The following is a 20,409-nucleotide window of genomic DNA, read 5'->3' on the forward strand; positions in this document are numbered from 1 at the left end:
AATTTATATCAGTTCTTCACGCATAAACAACAGAGAAGATTCATCATGGTTGTAGCCTGCCAACCACTTTTGTATACTCCAACCAATGAAATCCCTACCATTTAAATACCTAGAGTGTGAAAAAAGTACCCTTTTCAGACGAAGTCCTGTACCCAAAAATTTAAATGGCAATAATATCACTCGAGCTCTGTTCCAATGTAATATAAAATAATTTTCTCTTTGTATAAAACAAAAAAACTGATTCATACATGTTGTAGCTAACCAAAAGTTGCAATCCCCAAAACATTGTGATCCTCTGAAAGTCACAGTAGAGAAATGTTGCTACGGGTAAATCTGAATTAAATGTAATGAGTGTAATTATGAAACTTTACGGCATTGAAACTCTGCTTCAGCCATAATGTATAAATAAATTATTAGAAATAAATATTTCCTGGCAAGGCCAGGTCAATGTCAGGCCTTCATAAGGCTTGACAGCACTAGGTGCAACTATTATCTTTATTTAATTTCTTTATTTATATTAAGGAGGTCATTTTATGACTCTAGTCTCTCCATGTTTCATGGTAAAAAAGGTTGTCTCTGGTATTTCTTTAGACTTCAGTGCTTCACTCAGATCTTTTGGTGGGTCCATGAAATGCTGTGGAATTAAATAAAGTAAATAAATAAATTTAATAATAAACAAATATTATTCCTTTATCATCAATAAAAGTAATAGCCTGCGACGCAGACAAAACTAAACCCTTCAAGTCCTACTAGCCGGGGTTAGATTACGTCTGCGACGCAGGCTATAAAAGTAACTATCATTGCAACAAATATTATAATTGAAGACCGGCGGGAAAGAACGGCCCCTGGACTTTCTGGCTAAATCAAACATTATCAAAACAGCTCCAAATTGCGCATGCAGGTTTGTTTACGTGTGCTTAACACTGCCCTTTGTTTCATTTGGCTGGTCTTTCGTTCGTTTTTGAAACATTACACATGCAAAAAGACAAGGTTTTTGCTGGCGCGGCGCCTTTTTGACTTTTCTTTTACAAACGATAAACAAAGGAAACCTTTTGTTCCGCAAAACAATGAAACCAGCTAAAGTTTTGGGATTACAGGCCAAGCGCTAACCCCTAAGCTTAACCCTAGCGAAAAAAGCTTAACCCTAAACCCCAAGGGTTAGGGTTAGGGTCTGACGCTAGGGTTTCATTTCAAATTTAGGGTTAAAAAGCTAAACCCAAGTTTAAGGGTTAGGGTTAGCGTTCGCGTTTCAAGCGGCTAGCTTTCACTGCAGTCTGCTTGCGGTTAGCTGCTTTTTGTTGTTTCGGTCAAGACTATTGTAATCTGTTACCGTTAGCTGTAATTTGAGGTGAAAGTGAAATAAAGACTGATTGTTGATTGAATACGTTTGCTCGTGTTGTCACATTATACTAGTTTTGCTTTCAGTTAAGTGCTGCCGGCTTGCTCTCACTTCTATCTCCACTCCTTACATCATCGCACATCTACAAAATCCCGCGAAAACAAGATAAACTAAGGCACGAATCGATTGATTGATTTATTGATTGATGAATATTTAATGAGGTACAGAAAAAATTTTTGCGAGGGAAGGTCCCCTGCCAAACCTATAAAGAATTTTTTAAAGTCTAAAACCAGGTCACTTCTTGGCAACTTTGTCGCGGCAGCACCCAAGCGGACCCTGCAAAACTCGCGTTGATGAAGTTCCCGGCAAGAAACCTCTTGTTTTAGGCTTTCTATGTGGCCAGGCTCAAAACTACCTTGGTTTGTGCAACGTTTTTTCCGAAACGCTAAACAGCGCTGTTGTACAAAACAAAGGCAGAAACATCACTCAGTTCTTCGAGCGATGCTGTAAACTTATGGGTATTCAGACTTAATGATGTCCTTCAACCACCTGGCAGCCGCACTTGAGCTAAAACTATAAACTATAAACTTCTTCGTTTTACTTTCAATGGCGCCATTTCGCTCAATTCAAACTCTTCCGCCTCTAACATGTGACCTTACGTCACAATGCAGTATCCAGTCCTACTCTACTCAAATCAACAAGAAACATGGCAGCACATGCTTGAAAAATGGTTTCTCGCCTTCCGTAGACGCTTAGAAAACCCTGCAGGGAAAGATGTACACGCGATGCGTTGGAAAACTCAGACTGCTAGCTGACTGGGAGAACGTAAGCTTGCAAAATGCCTTTTTTGCATGTGTAATTTTTCAAAAACGAACGAAAGACCAGTGAAATGAAACAAAGGACAGTGTTTAGCACACGTAAACAAACCTGCATGCGCAATTTGGAGTTGTTTTGATAACGTTTGAATTAGCCATAAAGTCCAGGGGCCGTTCTTTCCCGCCGGTCTTCAATTATACATTATGTATGAATACCATAAAAGCTCTTGGGAGGCGTGGTTAGTGTGTTGGACTCTGAATTAAGGCGGTCTGCATTCAAGCCTAGGCCGGGTAATGCATTATCATACATTACCATACCCAAAAACTAAGGAAAATAAAAACTGAATCAAGGATAAAATTGAACCACAACAGTTGTATGTGGCTTGGATGGTTACTTAGTGTCCTCTCAGTGAAGGCTTCCCAGTCTTGGAGGTTTCCATCAATAGGGGTTTGACAGTCTGTACGCAAATTTAGTAAAGGCGGCACAGACTACATTACAGTTATTTTGTTGTTGACAACTATTTGTTGTTGACAACTATTTGTTGTCGAAAACTAAATGGTATCAAAAACTGATTCCGTCAGAAGCAAGTATTCCACACATTGCAGTGTCTGTTGTCGACAACTAAGTCAGGCCAGCAAGAGCTTGGAATTAAACAAACATTCACTGCGCATGCTCAAACCACTGACCACTGACAATATTAATGCAATTACGATACAATGTAAAAGGGAAAAAAGGGAAACTGCCTAGCTGTTGACAACTAAAAAATTAATTTAGTGTAAGTTGTCAACAACTCACCACCTGTGTAAACCACAAGACTGAATTAATTGACTTTAATCGACAAATACTTGATCAAACTTCTAACAGTGACAGAAATAAACGCGGTAACGAGTCACAACACAACGAGTACATAACGAGTTCAATGGCAATTCAGTTCTCTCTCGTGCAGTGGGGCATGTTTTTCAACTCATACTGTTTCTGCACATATGTGCAACGTGGTCTAGACTACTAGTCACCAGATTCCACACCACCACACACTATGTTTTTTAGTTGTTGATAACATTTAATTGTCGATAACAAAATAACAAATTTTTAGTCGGTGGAGGCCCTAACAATGACTTTAGTACCTCATATCCTGTAGGAAATGTTCCCCAATGAATTCCCAAAGAACAGCGAGACTCAATGTCTTCATGAATACAGACTGCTTCTGTGGGATCAACGTGTTGGAAGTGTAGAAACCACCTGGGAAATACTGTTGTGTCAATTGAGGCAAACAAAGACCAATACTGCTAATAACATTTACGGTATCTTTTTTATATAATATTTATATATTTATTTATATTATTAGAGCAATATAACAGCTTTTAAGCAAACAGCAACTGTCACTTTTTTGCCAGTAGATGTCAAAGTTACTGGTGACAAGACAAAGGGAAAGGAACATGGTTCAGGTATAAGCAGCCAATGGGGGAGAAGCAAACATCCATGAAGAATATTAGCTGCAAAGAAGACTATCCAGATCAGTACCTATGGAAATAATTTCAAACAGGGCAACACTGAAATGAAAGACAAGAATTAAATGCTGCACAAGACTGCTTTTAAAAGGATGGGACACACCTTGGAGAAAAAACGACAGGGCAAGGAGCTTAATTAATTAACATGTACAAATGGCAATTCTTTAGACACATCACATGTCTTTTAGATGAATCAGAATATACCTGTTCAATACAATCTGGTCAAAAACTAATCAAGTGCAAAATGATGTTCAAATGTTGCTTTACTTTTGAAGGGTCCAGTTTCCACCGTAGCATAAAGTTTTGACCAAGCACTTTCATTTTATATGTTGTGGTACAACTTTACCCTATGGTAATATATGATAATGAATATAAAGCACAGGAAAATACCAGATTGTACCATGGGTATAATCAAGCCACAACATGTACATTCATGAATACTTGTCCAACCTTGGCTTATAAGCACCAATCGGTATTGCGGCAAAATCAAAGGGTCCATATCGCTTTCCAATCTGTTTAAATCCTTTACAGTATCCAGTATCCCCACCAAAGAAGAACCTATGTCTGGGTCCTATGACAGTCCAACTCCCCCATAAGACTTTATTTACATCAGTTAATGATCTGAAGCACCAATGTTGTGTAGGCGTGAAGACAAACTTTGCAGTTCTGTCATTACTGGTGCGTTTTGGAAGCTCTGTCTCATCCCACCATTCAAGTTCTGTGACATTTTTACAGCCACAGTTAATCATCCACAATTTTAATCCCATAGGAACAAACCAGTGTAAACGTTCTCCAAATCTCTGATTCAGATCTTTGACTGTTTTTAAATCTAAGTGGTCATGGTGATCGTGGCTAATACAAACAGCGTCAATGATTGGCAGTTCATGCACTGTACAAGGGGCTGGTCTATAACGCTTGATGCTTAGTAACTGGTTTGGCCCACAGAAGTTGCTGAAGATGGGATCTGTTAAAATATTGAGACCGTCCATTTGAACAAGAACACTGGCATGTCCTAGCCAAGTTACTTGAATGTCGTCTGGTGGAGGTGATGACAAAACTGAACTATCAGGGGTCAGGACAGGGAGATTTTGCTCCAGCTCCTACAAAATAAGAAATTATTTATGAGCAAGAATTTCATGGGTTCAAACTATTTTATTGTGCTTTTCAGTAACACATGAACTCTGAAGTTCAAAACCCAACTAACGATTGCGTCTGTTGCTGCTGTCAATCAAAATTATGGCAACAACCAATGAACCTAGAGAAACAGAAACAAAGAAAATGGATTGAAAGCTACCAATCACAGCCGACAGATGTGACCTTTTGACCTGGTTAAAGTGAACTTCTGTTTCCTGAGAGGTCCGCTTAAATGATTGAAGGCAGCGAAAAACTGTAAACTGGTTAACCAGTCGATTGAGCAGAGTGTGATAATTGCAGACTGTTGACTGCAGACTTGCTCTGGTTAGCCTACTACACACTCTGGTTAGCCTGAAAAGCACTTCGGTAAGTCTGTTTACGTTAAAGCTTTCAAAAACGGTAATGGTAACACAACATTATTCTCATAGTCTGCAGTCTGCAAATGTCAGACAACGTTGATTGAACAGACTTCACATGTTTTTGAAAAGCGCAATAATTTAATGAAACTCGGTCTTGACTCTTTCAGTACTACTGTAGCTAATACTGCGCAATCTCGATTTCTTGAACCTCCATGGAAAAGAAATTTTTTTTCGAGAAATCAGGATTTCAAGAAGGGGAAAAACTTCAGTGATAAACTCAATGTTTACAACAAGAAGACCAAAAGTGTGACCACTTTTAATTAATTCACATGTTTTCTATGCATTCATTTTCCAATCAGACGCCAAGGACAGCTTTCTGTTGATGCCTGGTTGGATTAAATCTGTACGAAGGAATGTGTAATTTTTTTTTTTGTTGTGTCTATTTTAATTTGTACAGAGCCCACAAGCTTGAAGCCTTTATCTCTCATCGTGTATAAATAAATATTGGATAAATAAATATTGGATGTTGTATGTATGTGTGACTCAGTAAAGCAAATACAACAATAAACTCAAGCATATACTTGATAACTTTCTGTCACGGCCGGCTGTCAGTTTACCTCATGTTTGAAGCGAAAGAGTTCCCTCCAAGTTCCCCCAATACCACGTTCATTCTTCTCTAAAAGCTTCCATCTGAGTACATCAACCTTTGATGGCTTCCGTACAGTGCCCCAAGGATCAACATAACGACCATTTACTTTAACTGCTCGCTGCAAACCTTCATCATCTTCGTCAAGTTCTACATGGACATCACTTTCCGCCATGTTTTCTTTTTGCGACCGTGCGTGGACTGGACTCAGACCAATCGTCGGAATTCGTCGGAGTTCCGGAATTCATTCGGTAATGATCGTGTTTGTCCCGGAAAGTTCTCGGCTTCAAAGTCACGTGAGATTCTGGCCCAAGCAGGCGCGGTATCTGCAGATTCTAGAAAGGGGGGAATTTAATCCATTTCAAAATCCCGGAACACTTCCTCATAATCCTGCTGGTGTAAACACCGATCTTTTCCACAGAATGCCAACTTGGTTTTTGTTCCTGTACTTCTTTATATCGTTTGGCACATGCAAAGGACTTTGGTTGAATGTCACAAGAGGCACGCAAAATCCGGGACGGCGGGATTTGTTTTCGAACCTCGATCCTTCGGCGAGGTGCCCAAACAAACAGCCATTTCCTGATGCCGGCAAAACTTGGTGTCAGGCAAGAAAAGGAGACTGTAGCAATCAGGGATGTTGTATATGTGAATGTGGGTATCCTTCAGCAACGTTTCAAATGAATGTGGATCCTAATCTAGCAACTTGTGTGGGAAATAGCGATATTCGTTCGTCTGTAGCAGCAGGTAAGCTCGTGTTTTTTATTTCGCAATTCAGTCAACTTACAAAGAACTGTTACGTATACTTGTTTTGTTTATCAATATGCCTTTATTCTTGTCCATGTTACCTTGATCGTTCTCTGCGATAAAATAAGCAAAAGACTCTTAAAGGATAAGTTTTTTTCGTAAAATCTTTTTTAAAAAAAATAAAAAAAAACAACAATTTGTTTGTTTATTAAGCTTATATAAAATGAAATGAAGATCTTCCTTCACTTTCTATCAACATTGCTCCAGCGAGAAAAATTAGCATAATTTTTACCCAAATACCAATACTGTGTTTCAATATCATGGAGGGTATAATTTAGTACAAGTTGGTTTAGTACAATAAAATTCAAATGGAATCTGCATGCTAGAATGGTGTGTGCAAGTATGCTATTTTATAGGTGTGAACAGACAAGTTTTTCATCAGGTTAACCCTTGTTTGTGTTTTTTTGTGGGATAATATTTATTGTAGGGGAAATCGTCATTGATACCTTATTATCAAAGCTTGCTTTAACACATGGTAAAACTATTATTTTATACATGGTAAAACTATATAGACTCGCTTGGTGAAGCAAGTTAATACATAGATTAGATATATTTAATTTTTTTTGCTTTGGATCGCTTTTATGTTTATTTTTTATAATTTGGTTAAAACCAGTTAAGGCCTGGATAAACTAGGAAACGTTGTTGCAGAAGCATTTTTCCAGCTTGTCCTGTCTCCCAGGTGGCTAAATTAGCGAAAAACAAGGAAACTGTTTTGGTGCCTGGGTGGCTAGTGAGGAAACAATGTTCTGGGAACAAAGTGTCACGCATGCACATAAACTAGACATTGCTTGCATGGTGGCTAAACTGGGCAACAATTATGTAATAGTCTTCCAGAGCACCGACAGCCGACAGCCGAAACTCGCACTGGAAAAAAAGGTATGATTTGCGACAGTGAGCAATGTCTCCCTCACCAAATAGGCGACAGGTGGGTTAGAAACGAGCAACAAAGCAACATCAGAAACCCCCTTGTATAGGAAGGCCTCTCAAAATGAAGCAAAAAATTATTAGTTGCCGGTAATTTTAATTTCTTAATTAATATCCCATGTTTTGAAATCTTTTTGTTGTATTCTTTTTCAAATAGGTTGTACAACACGGTTTGCATCAGAAGATCCTGCCCATCCATTGGCAACATTAGATTTGTCAGCCCATGGTTCCAAGGGTACCCCTAACTTGCCAACACATCCATATAGGTGCACAGTCAAATCTGCGGAATACCTTAACATCACATGGAGACGACTACCTAAGCAGGAAACAGACACATTTAATATTGTTAGCACCGGCGGCTGGCATATTAAACATGAACTTAGGGTAGGTACTTAAAACCCAACAGTCTACAGCAATTTTCACTAGTGAGTATCAAAAGTAATTTCATTGATGTTTGTTGTGGTTTTGCAATACTTACTACTAAGAGTGATTGGTTTAAAAAAAAACCATCACACACTCTCAAACAATTAGAAGCTAAACAATACCATTTGTAACTCATGATCACTGCATGCTAGTTCTTACTTTGGATTTCAGGGCTTCAAATTTTTTTTTCACTTGAAAGGACATGTCTTACTAAGACACCCTCTTGATCGGACAAAGCAAAATTGTGGTCGGACAGATTTTTATCCATTATTAATTGCCATAAAATGATTTACGATCAAAAAAATTGTCCTGACATCATGACCGATGACACTTGGGATTTCGTTGGACATGAGAAAATAAATTTTGGTCGGCCAATGTCTGATGACCGACTGTTATTTGCAGCTCTGGGTTTTGGTTTTAAGACACTCAATTAAAAATCACTATTATTTTAATACCAGGTTTTACATACCTGGTAAAATTCGCTATCAAAACTAATGGTTTTATTATTATTTTGTTTGTTTGTTGTAGTGGACTGGAACCATGACATCTACATATTTTGGCTACATCATGAAAGTGAATGGGGAATGTAGAAAAGGACATAAAGTGAAAAGTGGCTGTATTGTGTTCAAAGCAAAAGGCACGCTATCACGTAAGTGCTGCAGCACTTTTCAATACTAATGTGTGGTACTGGGAATTAAACTCATCGCCAAGAGATGAGTGTAGGGATGGTGCCTGAGACTATGTGGGAGCTGCCAGCAAGCACGAATGGTAACCATGACAACCCTGGGAGCGGCAACCAACAGGCACCGTCACACTGAGAGAAAAAACTCAGTGGAAGGCAAAACTATGGGAAACCTATGGGAACGGGTGGGTGGGAACGAAACGGCGACAAGGCAGATCTTGCCCTTGAAAGACAACGTGAGCAAATTGGCTTGACCTTCACGGGAGAGCTGTAAATTTACTGAAACCCCTGAATAAACCCTGAGGCCGCCCCAACTTCAGAGGAGCAACTGCTAGCCAGCAAATATTCAGTCTCGAGTGTAACCTTGCCTAAATTTCAGTTAGCCACATTTATATTATCGGTAATTAAGAACTTCACCCTGCGTTCTTGAGTGAGTGCTTTGTGCCATGGAAACAGAACCCTGTTTGACCTTTGGCCTTAAGCCATTTTGCTAATTTTTGTCCTAACAGGCCATCTCCCAGACCCCACGACTCAAGCCCCACCAGTTATTACTATGGTATCTACCACAACAAAAGCTCCAACAAGAATAGCAAGCACTAGAAAGGTAACAACACCAGTGAAGACAACACAAGCAAAGACGACAACACAAGCAAAGACAACAACACAAGCAAAGACAACAACACAAGTGAGCTTGACGACCAGGAAAACTAGTACAACAGTAAGTTTGAGGTCAACTGTAGGAAGCCCATCAACAGTTGCAAAAACAACGTCTTCCACTGTCAGTCTTACCTTAGTAGAAGACGTTGCTGGGATCTTGACATTTGAAGATGGGCTTTCATTTTAGGAGATGCAGTTGCCTAATGGTTAGCATGCCGGACTGCAGATCGAGCAGTCTGGGTTCTAACCCAGGCTAGGGTATCTGCATTGTGTTCTTAGGCAAGGCACTTAACTCTCACTGAGTGCCTCTCTTTTCACCCAGGTGTATAATTATGGGCACCAACAAATTTTTTCTTTGGAGCACCCTGCAATGGATTAGCCTTCCATCCAGAGAGAAATCAAAATATTTCTATAGTCACTTAATGCGCTCTGGCCTGATCAGCCTCTAAGCTGGAAGGAAGACATTTTTTGTCATTTACAAGCTTAGTGACCAGTGCCTTTCACACAATCCAATATCCAATTATGATAATTCTATTGATCCCCTTTTGCTAAATTATGCTATTAATAAAAGTGTGGTTTTCCACTGGCTGAGGTATGAAAGAAGCGGAAAACGTTTTTCTCGCACACTGCTGGGAGTCTGGGTTCTAGTGTGTATGGGAGGTATAAGATCACATGGCATGGTTCGGCTTGGCCTGGCTCCCAATAGTGTATGAGAAATAGACATTTATTTTTATGGGGCAAACACTTATTGCTTATAAGCACCATCACTTGCAACGATTGCATGTGATAAAATTCAATTCTATGACATCATGTCATCAAAATACAGATTTATATCCACATTCTCTAAGCTACATGTATATGGTATGTTAAAGCTTCTTTAATTTCACTTTATGTGAATTTTTGTCTTTAGATGCCTTCCTCTAAACAAACAACTAAGGCAACCAATAGTCCATCAACAACGTCACAGAAAACTACTCAAATTACAAGCCATGTATTAACAGAAAGTTCAACTGAGTCCTCTCATACAACCGAAGTGTTGCCATCAGAATCAACTGAACGAGATGTGACAACGATTGAACCAACATATCGCAGTGTAGCAAGTAAAGAGCCTAACAAGGATCAAAACAAATTAAGTGGTGAGAGAGATGATGAAGATGATGATAGTATGATGGTCGCTATTGTGGGAGGCGTGGCAGGTGTAATCTGTGTGGCTATTATTTTACTTTGCGTGTGGCTTATCATCAGTCAGCGAAGAAAGCACAGGTAACTGTAGTGAAAATAAATACCTACCGCTTTCACTGGACAAGAGCTAGGTCTTTAATTAGGAGAGTCTTGTGGCGCTTTCCATTATTCAGAACTGGCCGGCCAGTGCTGTGGTTTTGATTGTAAAATGGGACTTTTTTTTTGCTTGTTTCACGCTTTTAACCAAGTTTATGTGTCACGTATACTTGAAACAGCAGAATTTACGAATCACGTGTCTTTTCTTGCTATTTCCACAAGATTTTCCCATAAATCCACCACAATGCAATGTATAATATTGTTTTATGTATTGAGTGATTTATAAGGACAAATCTGACTAACAACGGAAATTCTGTTCTCGATTATACCAGTCTGGCCAGCCAGTTCTGACTCATGGAAAGCGCCAACATAAATTTGTGGGTTGGTTAGGAGTCCATAAATGCTTTTATTGAATAAAACTTTTAAGTCTGTGCATGAAACCTTAGTTTGTGACCATTCAAATAAAAGCTATTGAGTAGTACTTTCAAGTGGTACTGTTTATTGTGCTGAACACAGTGGCTCTTACTTTTAAGTCTGTGGATTAAACCCTAGTGTGTGACCATTCATTGAAAACTAGCAATGAGCATTACCTTCACTTGGTACTGTACATTTGATTATGCAGCTGTAAATTTAGTTCTTACTACTGAGTTCGTAGGTAAGTGACAGTCTAGCATGTGTCAGATGGAAGCTATAGAGGAATACTCTCATGTAAATTGCATCTTTTAATTAAAAGACTTCCTCTACTTCTCTCTGCAGGCATGGGGCTAGTTTTGGTACTGGAACAACAGGTATTACTGGTATTTTGTATTCAACATGTGTAAAGTGTGGGAGGCGCAGTGGCCTTATGGTTAGGGTGCTGGACTCCGGATCAAACGGTCCAGGTTCAATCCTGGCCAGGCTCACTGTGTTGTGTTCTTGGGCAAGACACTTAACTCTCATCATGCCTCTCTGCACCCAGGTGTATAAATGGGTATACCGGCGAATTTAATGCTGGAGGTAACCCTGTCAGTGATGGACAGCTAGCATCCCATCCAGGGGGAGTAGAAATACTCCTAGTCGCTTAATGCTACAGAAACCAGGATAAGCTCCGGCAAAATTGTGTTATAATTACAGTTGACAAGGCAACCAAGAAATTTGCACAAGTCCAGTGTTCAGGCAAATTTAGCTGCCTTTTCCAGAGTGTGGCAATTCTTGACCAATCAATTAAAAATCCTTTCCGCGGCAGGATAGAACACTTCAATCAGGATAATTAAAAGAGTGAGAAACCAATATTTTTAAAAAAACTTACAGTCTGTATAGAGCTGTCTTCTGCAAATAAATTTGTAAAGAATCTTTATATCAGCATTCTCTGTACTGTTGAACCTCTTCAAAAAAAAAGGGTCTCTATTATGAACGTGTCCAAATTCAAAAATAGAGTTTATACGATTTTTGGTTTCTTTTGGACCAGATGAACTGCCTCATGGATGTACTCATGTTATAGAGTTGTCTGTAAGGAGAAGAATTCCTTTAAAACCTATTAATGACTGGTTTTTTTTTCCATTTTACTTTCTTCTTTTAGTCATTGCAAACCCTACAACAACTGGTTCACAGGTAAGTCAAGTAGTTTGTGTAATAATATAATGACAACAAAGCAGAGAGGTACTCTTCTCTGAGTGTAGCAAAAAGAGGGTGGGGGGTCGTGATCCCGTTTCATGCGCAAATTTTAACCAAGTTCACGTGTCAAGTATACTTGAAACAGCAGAATTTATGAATGTCTGTGAATGTCTTTCCTTGCTATTTTCACACGTCACGATCAAATGTTTTCCCTTTTCACATGTCACGCATAAACCCTTTGCTACCCTCTTCTCTGTATGCTGACAAATTTTCAATTTTTAACCATCTTCTCCTGCTACGCGGTGAATGCTCTTCGGTCAAACTTGTAAAACGCAAAAAGATTTTGCGTTTCTGCACTAAAATCCAAATATTTGACTATGAATTTAAAGAATCTAAAGCAGGATTTGCTCCATCAAATCTAAATCCAGTTTTTTAGGATTTATAATCTGTACCTTTCATTGTGAATATATTTGAAAATACTCTCATGTGCCAAATATTTTTCGCTGTGAAATTGCAGACAAGCCATTAACTATCTTGATTGTCTTGATTGATTGTATGTTTGTCATAAAAATGTACGTTATAGAAAATCTTGTTAACTTCAGTTTGCAGGGGGCGGATCCTGGATTATTCTGTGAAGGGGGTGCACCAGTTGTATAAGAAAGCTGCAGGTCATCTCAGGGGTGGGGGGTGCGCACTCCCTGCACCTTCCCCCTAGATCCGCCCTGTTTTGCACTATGTTGTTATGAACTGAATGCATATTTTCCAGAACAGACAAAACATTTACTGTGTATACCTTGAGAAGATTGTAGCGTTCTCACTCGGCTTTTCACCAGCATGTTTTTGTTGTGGAAACCAAATACTTAGTTATTCTGCCCTTTGCTTCGTTTTAGAACCATTTTCCAATGCCTGGGTTGCTTAAGAATCCTGTTTGTGAGGACGCAGTTTATGCAGATCCGGAAGAAAAAGTCCGCAAGTTAGCAGTCGGTCTCCTTGGTGAGTACACTTTAAATATTTGTAAAGCCAAGAGTCCTCATCTCGTTCCCAGGGTCTTTTTTTGCCCTGCCACTAGAGACGAGAAGGAGCGTGGTGAAGAAAGACTCTTAAACAAGGCTGGCTCACCCCGAGCAAATATTCTGGGATATATCACGTGACCTTGTCACCATGGAGATATGACAATTAAGTTGCTAAGCAACAACGTTGAACAAAACCGCAAGCTAAGATGGCCGTTACAGCGATTTTTGGTCGAATGTCGTAAAACCAAAACCAAAGTTATCACCCTGGTCAATCAAAAAGTTCGCAGACAATCTAGTGAACCAATCAAAACTCGAAGCAAAACATGTAACCGGCACGAAGCACGGGAAAACCTGTCTGAGCGAGTCACAATTGGTTTTAGTTTTACTTCTGATTGCTTGAGAAAGTGGTGCGAGATTTTTTTAACCAATCACTAAGCGTTGTGATGCAAAACCAAGTAAGCGTGAATCACTTTCGACACTCAGGTGAAAGTCGCTCTAAAAGTTCTTTGAAACAACAAAATAATGATTTATTTACTAAATAATTGTATTGTTCTGGCTTATTTCCAGGTAATCCGTCGTATGAGACATGTGACGATTTGCTACTAAAAAATCCCGGAGCGAAAGACAGTCAAAGTATCCCGCTTAACAATATACAGAAGAAGCCGTTAAATACGGCTAAAAGAATTCCGCATGCCAAGGAAAATACGTACGATTGTGCAGATATCAGAACCAATCATGGAGCGAAACCGAATGGAGAGAAATCGGTTTACCAGAGCTTGGTGAACGAGGAAGTCCGCACGTGCTATAAACCGGAAGTGAATGTAGCTACGTACCAGAGTTTGAACCCAGCTGGCTTGATGTATCAACCGCTGATCAAAAACAGGGCGCATAAGGTAGCTACTTCCGTTCAAAGCTAGTAAATAATTTCATACAGTCAACTCTCTCTTAACGGATACCTCTATAAGACGGACACCTGGTGTTGGTTCCGTCCCTGCCGTCTTTCAGTCATTTTACTGTAACTAAACTCCCTATAAGACGGACACCCCTCTAAAACGGACAGTTGGAGCCGGTCCCGAGGGTGTCCGTTTTAGAGAGAGTTGACTGTATTTACTAGCCTGCTTTGCATGTGGAATCGTTCTTGCTTGCTAGTGGGAGTTGGGGGATTTGTAAAGTCAAATTATGTAAAAAGTTAAAGGAGCAATTTTGGATCAATTTTTCTGATCTATAAAAGTAACTTCAAATTGAAGGAATCGTCTGAATAGTAGGTTTCTGTGGTAGAAAAACGCCAAATAAGTATTGATAAACAAAAAATTAACAAGGATGGCGATGACTGACAAGAGTTAAGACAGATTACGGACGACAAAGTGTTTTTTAATGCTTATGTATTGAGGAGTTTGACATTTGTCGATGCCAATTGTGGACAACAAACTACAACAATCTTTATTGTACTCTTGCCTTACAAAGAAATATTAATACAAAAAGTAAATAAAAATATAATATTAACAGAAAACCTCACTGAAAAGTTTTGAAACTAAAATCAAAATTCACGGTATTCCTGGATTATAATAACGGAGGCTTTCGTTATACAATTTAGAATAAAAATCAGCGAAAATAAATGACGTTTCGATGAATCGCGGTTCATCATTATCAAATTCTAAAAAGTCAGACTCTGATGAGTTCAATATATATTAAGAGTGCGTGTGAAAATCTCGTTGCATAAAATTAAAGACTATACAATGTGAATTGTATAGAGTGTTAATTACGAACTAAATAGTTTTGCTTTAATGGAGTCAGATTGAGTGTTCAGTTTAGGTTTTAACTCCTGGATAAAAAGCATTTCGAAGATCAAGCATTCGAATTTCCCGCGACATTTCTTCAAGATTGTAAATTGCTTGTTAAGATCTTTGTTACTCTGGTTGTGGGCGTCACGCAGGTGGTTTCCAATAGCTGAGTGCTTATGTTCATCAATGCGTTGGAAAAGGTGTCGGCGAGTGTAGCCTACATAATCCGCATCACACGAATCACATTTAAATTTGTAAACAACACATTGTTGATTTATAAGCGGCAGTTTGGCCTCTGCTACATTGATGTCGTCGGCAATTTTCTTGCTTGTGAAAACTGGGCGTAGATCGCTGTTTATTTTCTTGCCAAGATCGGACAGCTGTCTTCGTACAACGTCTGCTGATCTTTGGTCTTTGAATGGCAGAATAATCCGAACGGGTGCATTTGCTTGAACATCGCGAACTTGCTGTTGACTTCGCGACTCGGTGAATCGAGTTATGGTGGAATTAACGAGCTTCTCTGGGTACTTTAGTTTCAAGAAGATCCCTCTCAAGGTTTCACATTCTTCAGCAAATAGATCTGGTGAGGACGAGAGACGGTGGGCACCGTCTCTCGTCCTCACCAGATCTATTTGCTGAAGAATGTGAAACCTTGAGAGGGATCTTCTTGAAACTAAAGTACCCAGAGAAGCTCGTTAATTCCACCATAACTCGATTCACCGAGTCGCGAAGTCAACAGCAAGTTCGCGATGTTCAAGCAAATGCACCCGTTCGGATTATTCTGCCATTCAAAGACCAAAGATCAGCAGACGTTGTACGAAGACAGCTGTCCGATCTTGGCAAGAAAATAAACAGCGATCTACGCCCAGTTTTCACAAGCAAGAAAATTGCCGACGACATCAATGTAGCAGAGGCCAAACTGCCGCTTATAAATCAACAATGTGTTGTTTACAAATTTAAATGTGATTCGTGTGATGCGGATTATGTAGGCTACACTCGCCGACACCTTTTCCAACGCATTGATGAACATAAGCACTCAGCTATTGGAAACCACCTGCGTGACGCCCACAACCAGAGTAACAAAGATCTTAACAAGCAATTTACAATCTTGAAGAAATGTCGCGGGAAATTCGAATGCTTGATCTTCGAAATGCTTTTTATCCAGGAGTTAAAACCTAAACTGAACACTCAATCTGACTCCATTAAAGCAAAACTATTTAGTTCGTAATTAACACTCTATACAATTCACATTGTATAGTCTTTAATTTTATGCAACGAGATTTTCACACGCACTCTTAATATATATTGAACTCATCAGAGTCTGACTTTTTAGAATTTGATAATGATGAACCGCGATTCATCGAAACGTCATTTATTTTCGCTGATTTTTATTCTAAATTGTATTCCTGGATTAGCTTTATTAATTGTGCTAAAAAACGGGGCTTGGGTAGAGAGAGCTGCATTGTAAGAGTAAAAGTGTCGGAGGTATAAATCACTTTTCACGAAAAAATAAAACGGCCCTTATACAATTTACGAAAAAGTAATGGCATTTCACGCTTCACGGAAAATAAAAGAGAATGTTTTGGAAAACCACTGATTACGGCTACTATGGAAATCACGATTCACGAGGAAAAGATAGCCATTTCACATTTAACGGGAAATAAAAAGGGCCGATCACGGGTCACGAAAATACCCTTTACCACCCTCTGGAAATGACTGTAGTAATTAATTTACACGTTTTGTCGTGAACGGATTTTAGCCAAATTTAGGTACGGGAGAAAATCATAAAATTCGCTGAATATAAAATAAACGCTTAAAACAGTAAAGGAACATTTTAGTGACACAGCAAATACAAAAGAAGGTACGGGTGGCCAAAACTGAAGAAGATTAAAACGGATTGCGAAATTGGTTTTTGAAATATTGTTGGGCTGAACAGTTTTCAAAGTTAATCTCGTCGCTTGAAACTTTAAATTATAATGTCCGGGAGACACATTTGGATGTAATGAAGTTATGGATTTGTCATTTTGATCCATAGTTTTCTTTGCAAACATTAAGTTTCATATCGAGTACTTGGTAAAACTTTATAAAATAAACTTAACTCAGCCGTGACACAGTTCCTATAATTCGCCGCGCGAGCCGATTTCTCGCCCCCCACCCCCCCCCCCCCATTTCAAAATTATATTTTCTAATGTAGTTTTATTTGTCATTTCTTACAGCGCCCGGACGAAATACCTGAATATCTTGCCCTTCTTAATCCAAGTGAAAGCCCAGGGAAGATCTCTCCTAGCCCCCCTGAGTATCAACCGCCATACTCCACAGGCCCTCCCCCTGCGGACGTCGAAGAGTCACCTGAGTATGCTGACTATGCAGATTTAGACGAGCTCGAAGAGATATCAGCAAACAGGACTTTAGATCAGGCCCCATGCTATTCAGCACCAATATATAACGTCCTAGAGGGACCTGGTTGTGAATACGCTAGTGCTCCTATGTACGCTGTCCTGGAGGGACCCGAACCGTACTCTGTTGGTAACACCAACCCAGGATTTGAGCCACCTATGTATGCGGTCCTCGAGGGGCCAGATTCAAATTGAAATGAATAGAACCTTTGCATGGAACCTCTGGGTTTTCTGTCACGCGAGCATATGATGTAAGCATGACGTCAGAAAACTTTAACTGCCGGTATGTGTAACAAAACGACCAGCGTGTGCTTGTCACACTTCTTTAAACCAGTTGCAAACTTGTTTAAAGGGGCTATGTCATACAATTTTAGGCAATTTCGGCACTGACCAACTGTTCATAGAATGAACTGAAATATCACAATAACTGCTTTAAACTGTAGAATAACTTAAAAGAAACACAGAAAGGCTAAAAAGGGGCATGGATAGGCAAAATTCGAGAAGATTAAAACGGTTTGCTTTTGGGTAAACTGGAAAAACGTCGGCCCGTCTTTTTTAAGTTTATCTCAATTTGTATGAAAGTGTCATTTACAGTGCTCGAAAATCATCCTTGTTTGTTACGTGGTCGTGATTTTACCAATAAATGACTTTTGCACTGCCAATTTAAAGTTAACAGCTCTTAATTAGTAAAAATAAACAGAATTACCTAAAATATGTGACAAGGCCCCTTTAAAGATGAAAAAAAAAATCGAGAGGTTTACTGCAAAGTATTTATTTTTTTCTGTCGTTTTTTTGCCGAAAAAAATATGGAGTCAAACTCTGTTGGCGGCACATCAAGTCACTAAATTATATAGGACTTTTATTTCTCTGTGAATGTTTAAACGAAACGATACTTGGTGGTCGTATCGTGTTATTGTTTGTTTTTAATATATTTTTTTCTAATCTCCGTTTGGCCTGGAGAGTTACCACGTTTAATGCGATTTTGGGCCATTTTCATCAAGACAATGTCAAATCAGTGGTTTTCAATTATATTTAAGGTATATTCCAGTATAAAAGCCTTGCAAAGAAAACATTGTCTGAAAGAAAAAAGAGTTTCTTAGTTTAGCCACATCCGTAACATATCTCTAAGAATCAAATTTAAAATTACGTGAATTTTTTTTATGTAGAACACGTTTGACTCTTTTTCTGAAGTACTGAGCATAAAAAAACTGCAAAATTCTGCTAAAATTCTTTACTATTTAAATGACTGCTACTCGATTAATAACAAAAATATTTCATTTATTTAAGAATCAAAATCTTTATTTTGCAAACTCCTTTGATGTTTGAAACATTCGAAGCAGATCTTCGTGTATATATGTACCTAACAATTAGAAATTGAACGAAATTGCTATTGGACAAAGATTATTTTATTAAATGAAAGAGCTTTTTTAACATTTACTTTCAGGAACACAAATACATCCGGGACTGGGCTAAGGTTTTGCAATCCGTGTTGCTAAGTAACCTAAGTTCCCAAAACTTTGGGTTACTTAAGGTCGCGCAGGACCCTTGCAACCATTAGTATGTATTTATTTAAAGAGTATGCACGAACTGCCGGACGATTCATGAGAATGTCTGTTTTTAAACTCTTTTGTACAAGTAATTACTAGTAATTGTTCTCAGCTTTGTGCCACGTGCGCTGGAACATAGGGAATTATCATAATTAGATTCACAGCTTTGAATATCTCACACGTTGTTGTAAACATTGATTCGGAAGGTCTTCGGAAGCCTCAAAACCTGCAATTTTGTGTCCAAGTTTTCTCCGCCGATATAGAATTTCAAGAGTTGATTCGCGAGGAACATAAACTTGATGTTCTCTATTGTGCTATGACTAGAGCGAATTTTTAAATTTCCTTCTCAAAATGAAGATAGCACGTTTCAAAGTTTAGGTTTCACATTTTTGCTCTCTTAGAAGCCATTAACTTGTAGCAGTTTTTGAAATCGAAAATTTCGTTCTAGCCATAGCACAAAAGGGGTTATGATTTATCACTAGGCTATATAATCATTTAATTTGGTGTGCTGTTCTAGCTGAAAACTTGGACACAAAATCGCATTATCTGCAGTTAAACATTTAAGGGCTTGTAACATCGCAGACAATGGTCATCTCTCAGTATAAGGACAATCACGAGGTAATTCCATCATCCCCGAAAATCCTTGTTAAATTTTAGAGGAATCGATGTTCAAAATGTAGTGAATTAAAGCTTTACAAGATAGCACTCCGTCAAGAAATTTGGCTAATGAATTTATTAATGAGCAAGGGTCCTGCGCGACCTTAATGAGAATTTGCCAGACAGCCTTATTTCCCGTTTGAAACAAAGAAAATAAAGAAAATACTATTTAATGTTAATTAAACATTTTAAAAACTTGTTTATATTGTTTGTATAAATTATTTACCATGCAATGCTGACGTTTGAATTGAAATAAAATTTTGTAAATTGATTTGTTCCCTTTTGTGCTGTTGTTTTTGGAGTAATCGTTTTCAGCCATGTCAACAAGCCCAAAGTTCATATCGAGAAACCTAATGGTTACTATTGTTAGCGGCTACTAATTTTAGCAAGTTGGGCGAAAATTGCTAAATTTAGTACTCGCTAAAATTTGTCTCGGTCAAATTGAATACTCGTTAACTTAAAACTCCCCCACCCCAAAGGAAAACAAAATTAAACAAAGTTGACTTGAAAAATATTTTTTAAAATAAATGCGGTAACTTTGCTATTTCTTTCAATTTCAAGTGAGTTTATCTTTTTACTGAATATTTCCATCTTGGTTATGTGTTTACAAAAAACCGACTGGTTTACACGATATCTATAACATTTTAAATTTTTCGGAAAATCGCTAAATTAAATAGTCGCTAAATTTTGCTCAGAAAAAATCGCTAAAATTAGTAGCCGCTGAAAATAGTAACCTTAAGGAAATAGAATCACGATTTCTCCAGGGGAAATGAAAATTGCTTCGAACGAGAAATCAGGAGGTTTGAAAAAATGGAGGTAAAATTATAGAGAAGTACTATCCAAGGGAAACGA

At 38.6% G+C, this 20,409-nt stretch overlaps 2 protein-coding genes across 2 annotated transcripts; one reads left to right on the forward strand and one right to left on the reverse strand.

Moving 5' to 3' along the window:
- Nucleotides 1–70: 70 nt before the first annotated feature.
- LOC144628335 (N-acyl-phosphatidylethanolamine-hydrolyzing phospholipase D-like) lies at nucleotides 71–6,313 on the reverse strand. Its single transcript, XM_078486438.1, has 4 exons — nucleotides 5,774–6,313; nucleotides 4,114–4,763; nucleotides 3,280–3,394; nucleotides 71–634 (listed from the first exon to the last, which is right to left on the reverse strand). Exons 1-4 carry the CDS (start codon nucleotides 5,975–5,977, stop codon nucleotides 527–529), a joined length of 1,077 nt encoding a protein of 358 aa, XP_078342564.1. The 5' UTR covers nucleotides 5,978–6,313; the 3' UTR covers nucleotides 71–526.
- Nucleotides 6,157–19,828, forward strand: LOC144628676 (uncharacterized). Its single transcript, XM_078486811.1, has 10 exons — nucleotides 6,157–6,546; nucleotides 7,688–7,914; nucleotides 8,482–8,602; nucleotides 9,145–9,413; nucleotides 10,203–10,555; nucleotides 11,327–11,358; nucleotides 12,129–12,160; nucleotides 13,054–13,156; nucleotides 13,744–14,069; nucleotides 17,174–19,828. Exons 1-10 carry the CDS (start codon nucleotides 6,225–6,227, stop codon nucleotides 17,546–17,548), a joined length of 2,160 nt encoding a protein of 719 aa, XP_078342937.1. The 5' UTR covers nucleotides 6,157–6,224; the 3' UTR covers nucleotides 17,549–19,828.
- The last annotated feature ends 581 nt before the right edge of the window (nucleotides 19,829–20,409 follow it).

The sequence above is a fragment of the Oculina patagonica genome, chromosome 10, assembly GCF_052425735.1.
Source record: "Oculina patagonica isolate OP01 chromosome 10, crgOcupat, whole genome shotgun sequence".
Lineage (NCBI taxonomy): Eukaryota > Metazoa > Cnidaria > Anthozoa > Scleractinia > Oculinidae > Oculina > Oculina patagonica.

Excerpts from the sequence above, each read along its gene's own strand:
- LOC144628335 (XM_078486438.1), bottom strand. The coding sequence starts at position 5,977 with ATGGCGGAAAGTGATGTCCATGTAGAACTTGACGAAGATGATGAAGGT. Across the intron at positions 4,764-5,773 it reads TCTTTCGCTTCAAACATGAG|GAGCTGGAGCAAAATCTCCC; the intron begins GTAAACTGACAG and ends CTTATTTTGTAG. Across the intron at positions 635-3,279 it reads CATTTCCTACAGGATATGAG|CATTTCATGGACCCACCAAA; the intron begins GTACTAAAGTCA and ends TTAATTCCACAG.
- LOC144628676 (XM_078486811.1), top strand. The coding sequence starts at position 6,225 with ATGCCAACTTGGTTTTTGTTCCTGTACTTCTTTATATCGTTTGGCACA. Across the intron at positions 9,414-10,202 it reads CAAAAACAACGTCTTCCACT|ATGCCTTCCTCTAAACAAAC; the intron begins GTCAGTCTTACC and ends TTTTGTCTTTAG. Across the intron at positions 13,157-13,743 it reads GTTAGCAGTCGGTCTCCTTG|GTAATCCGTCGTATGAGACA; the intron begins GTGAGTACACTT and ends GCTTATTTCCAG.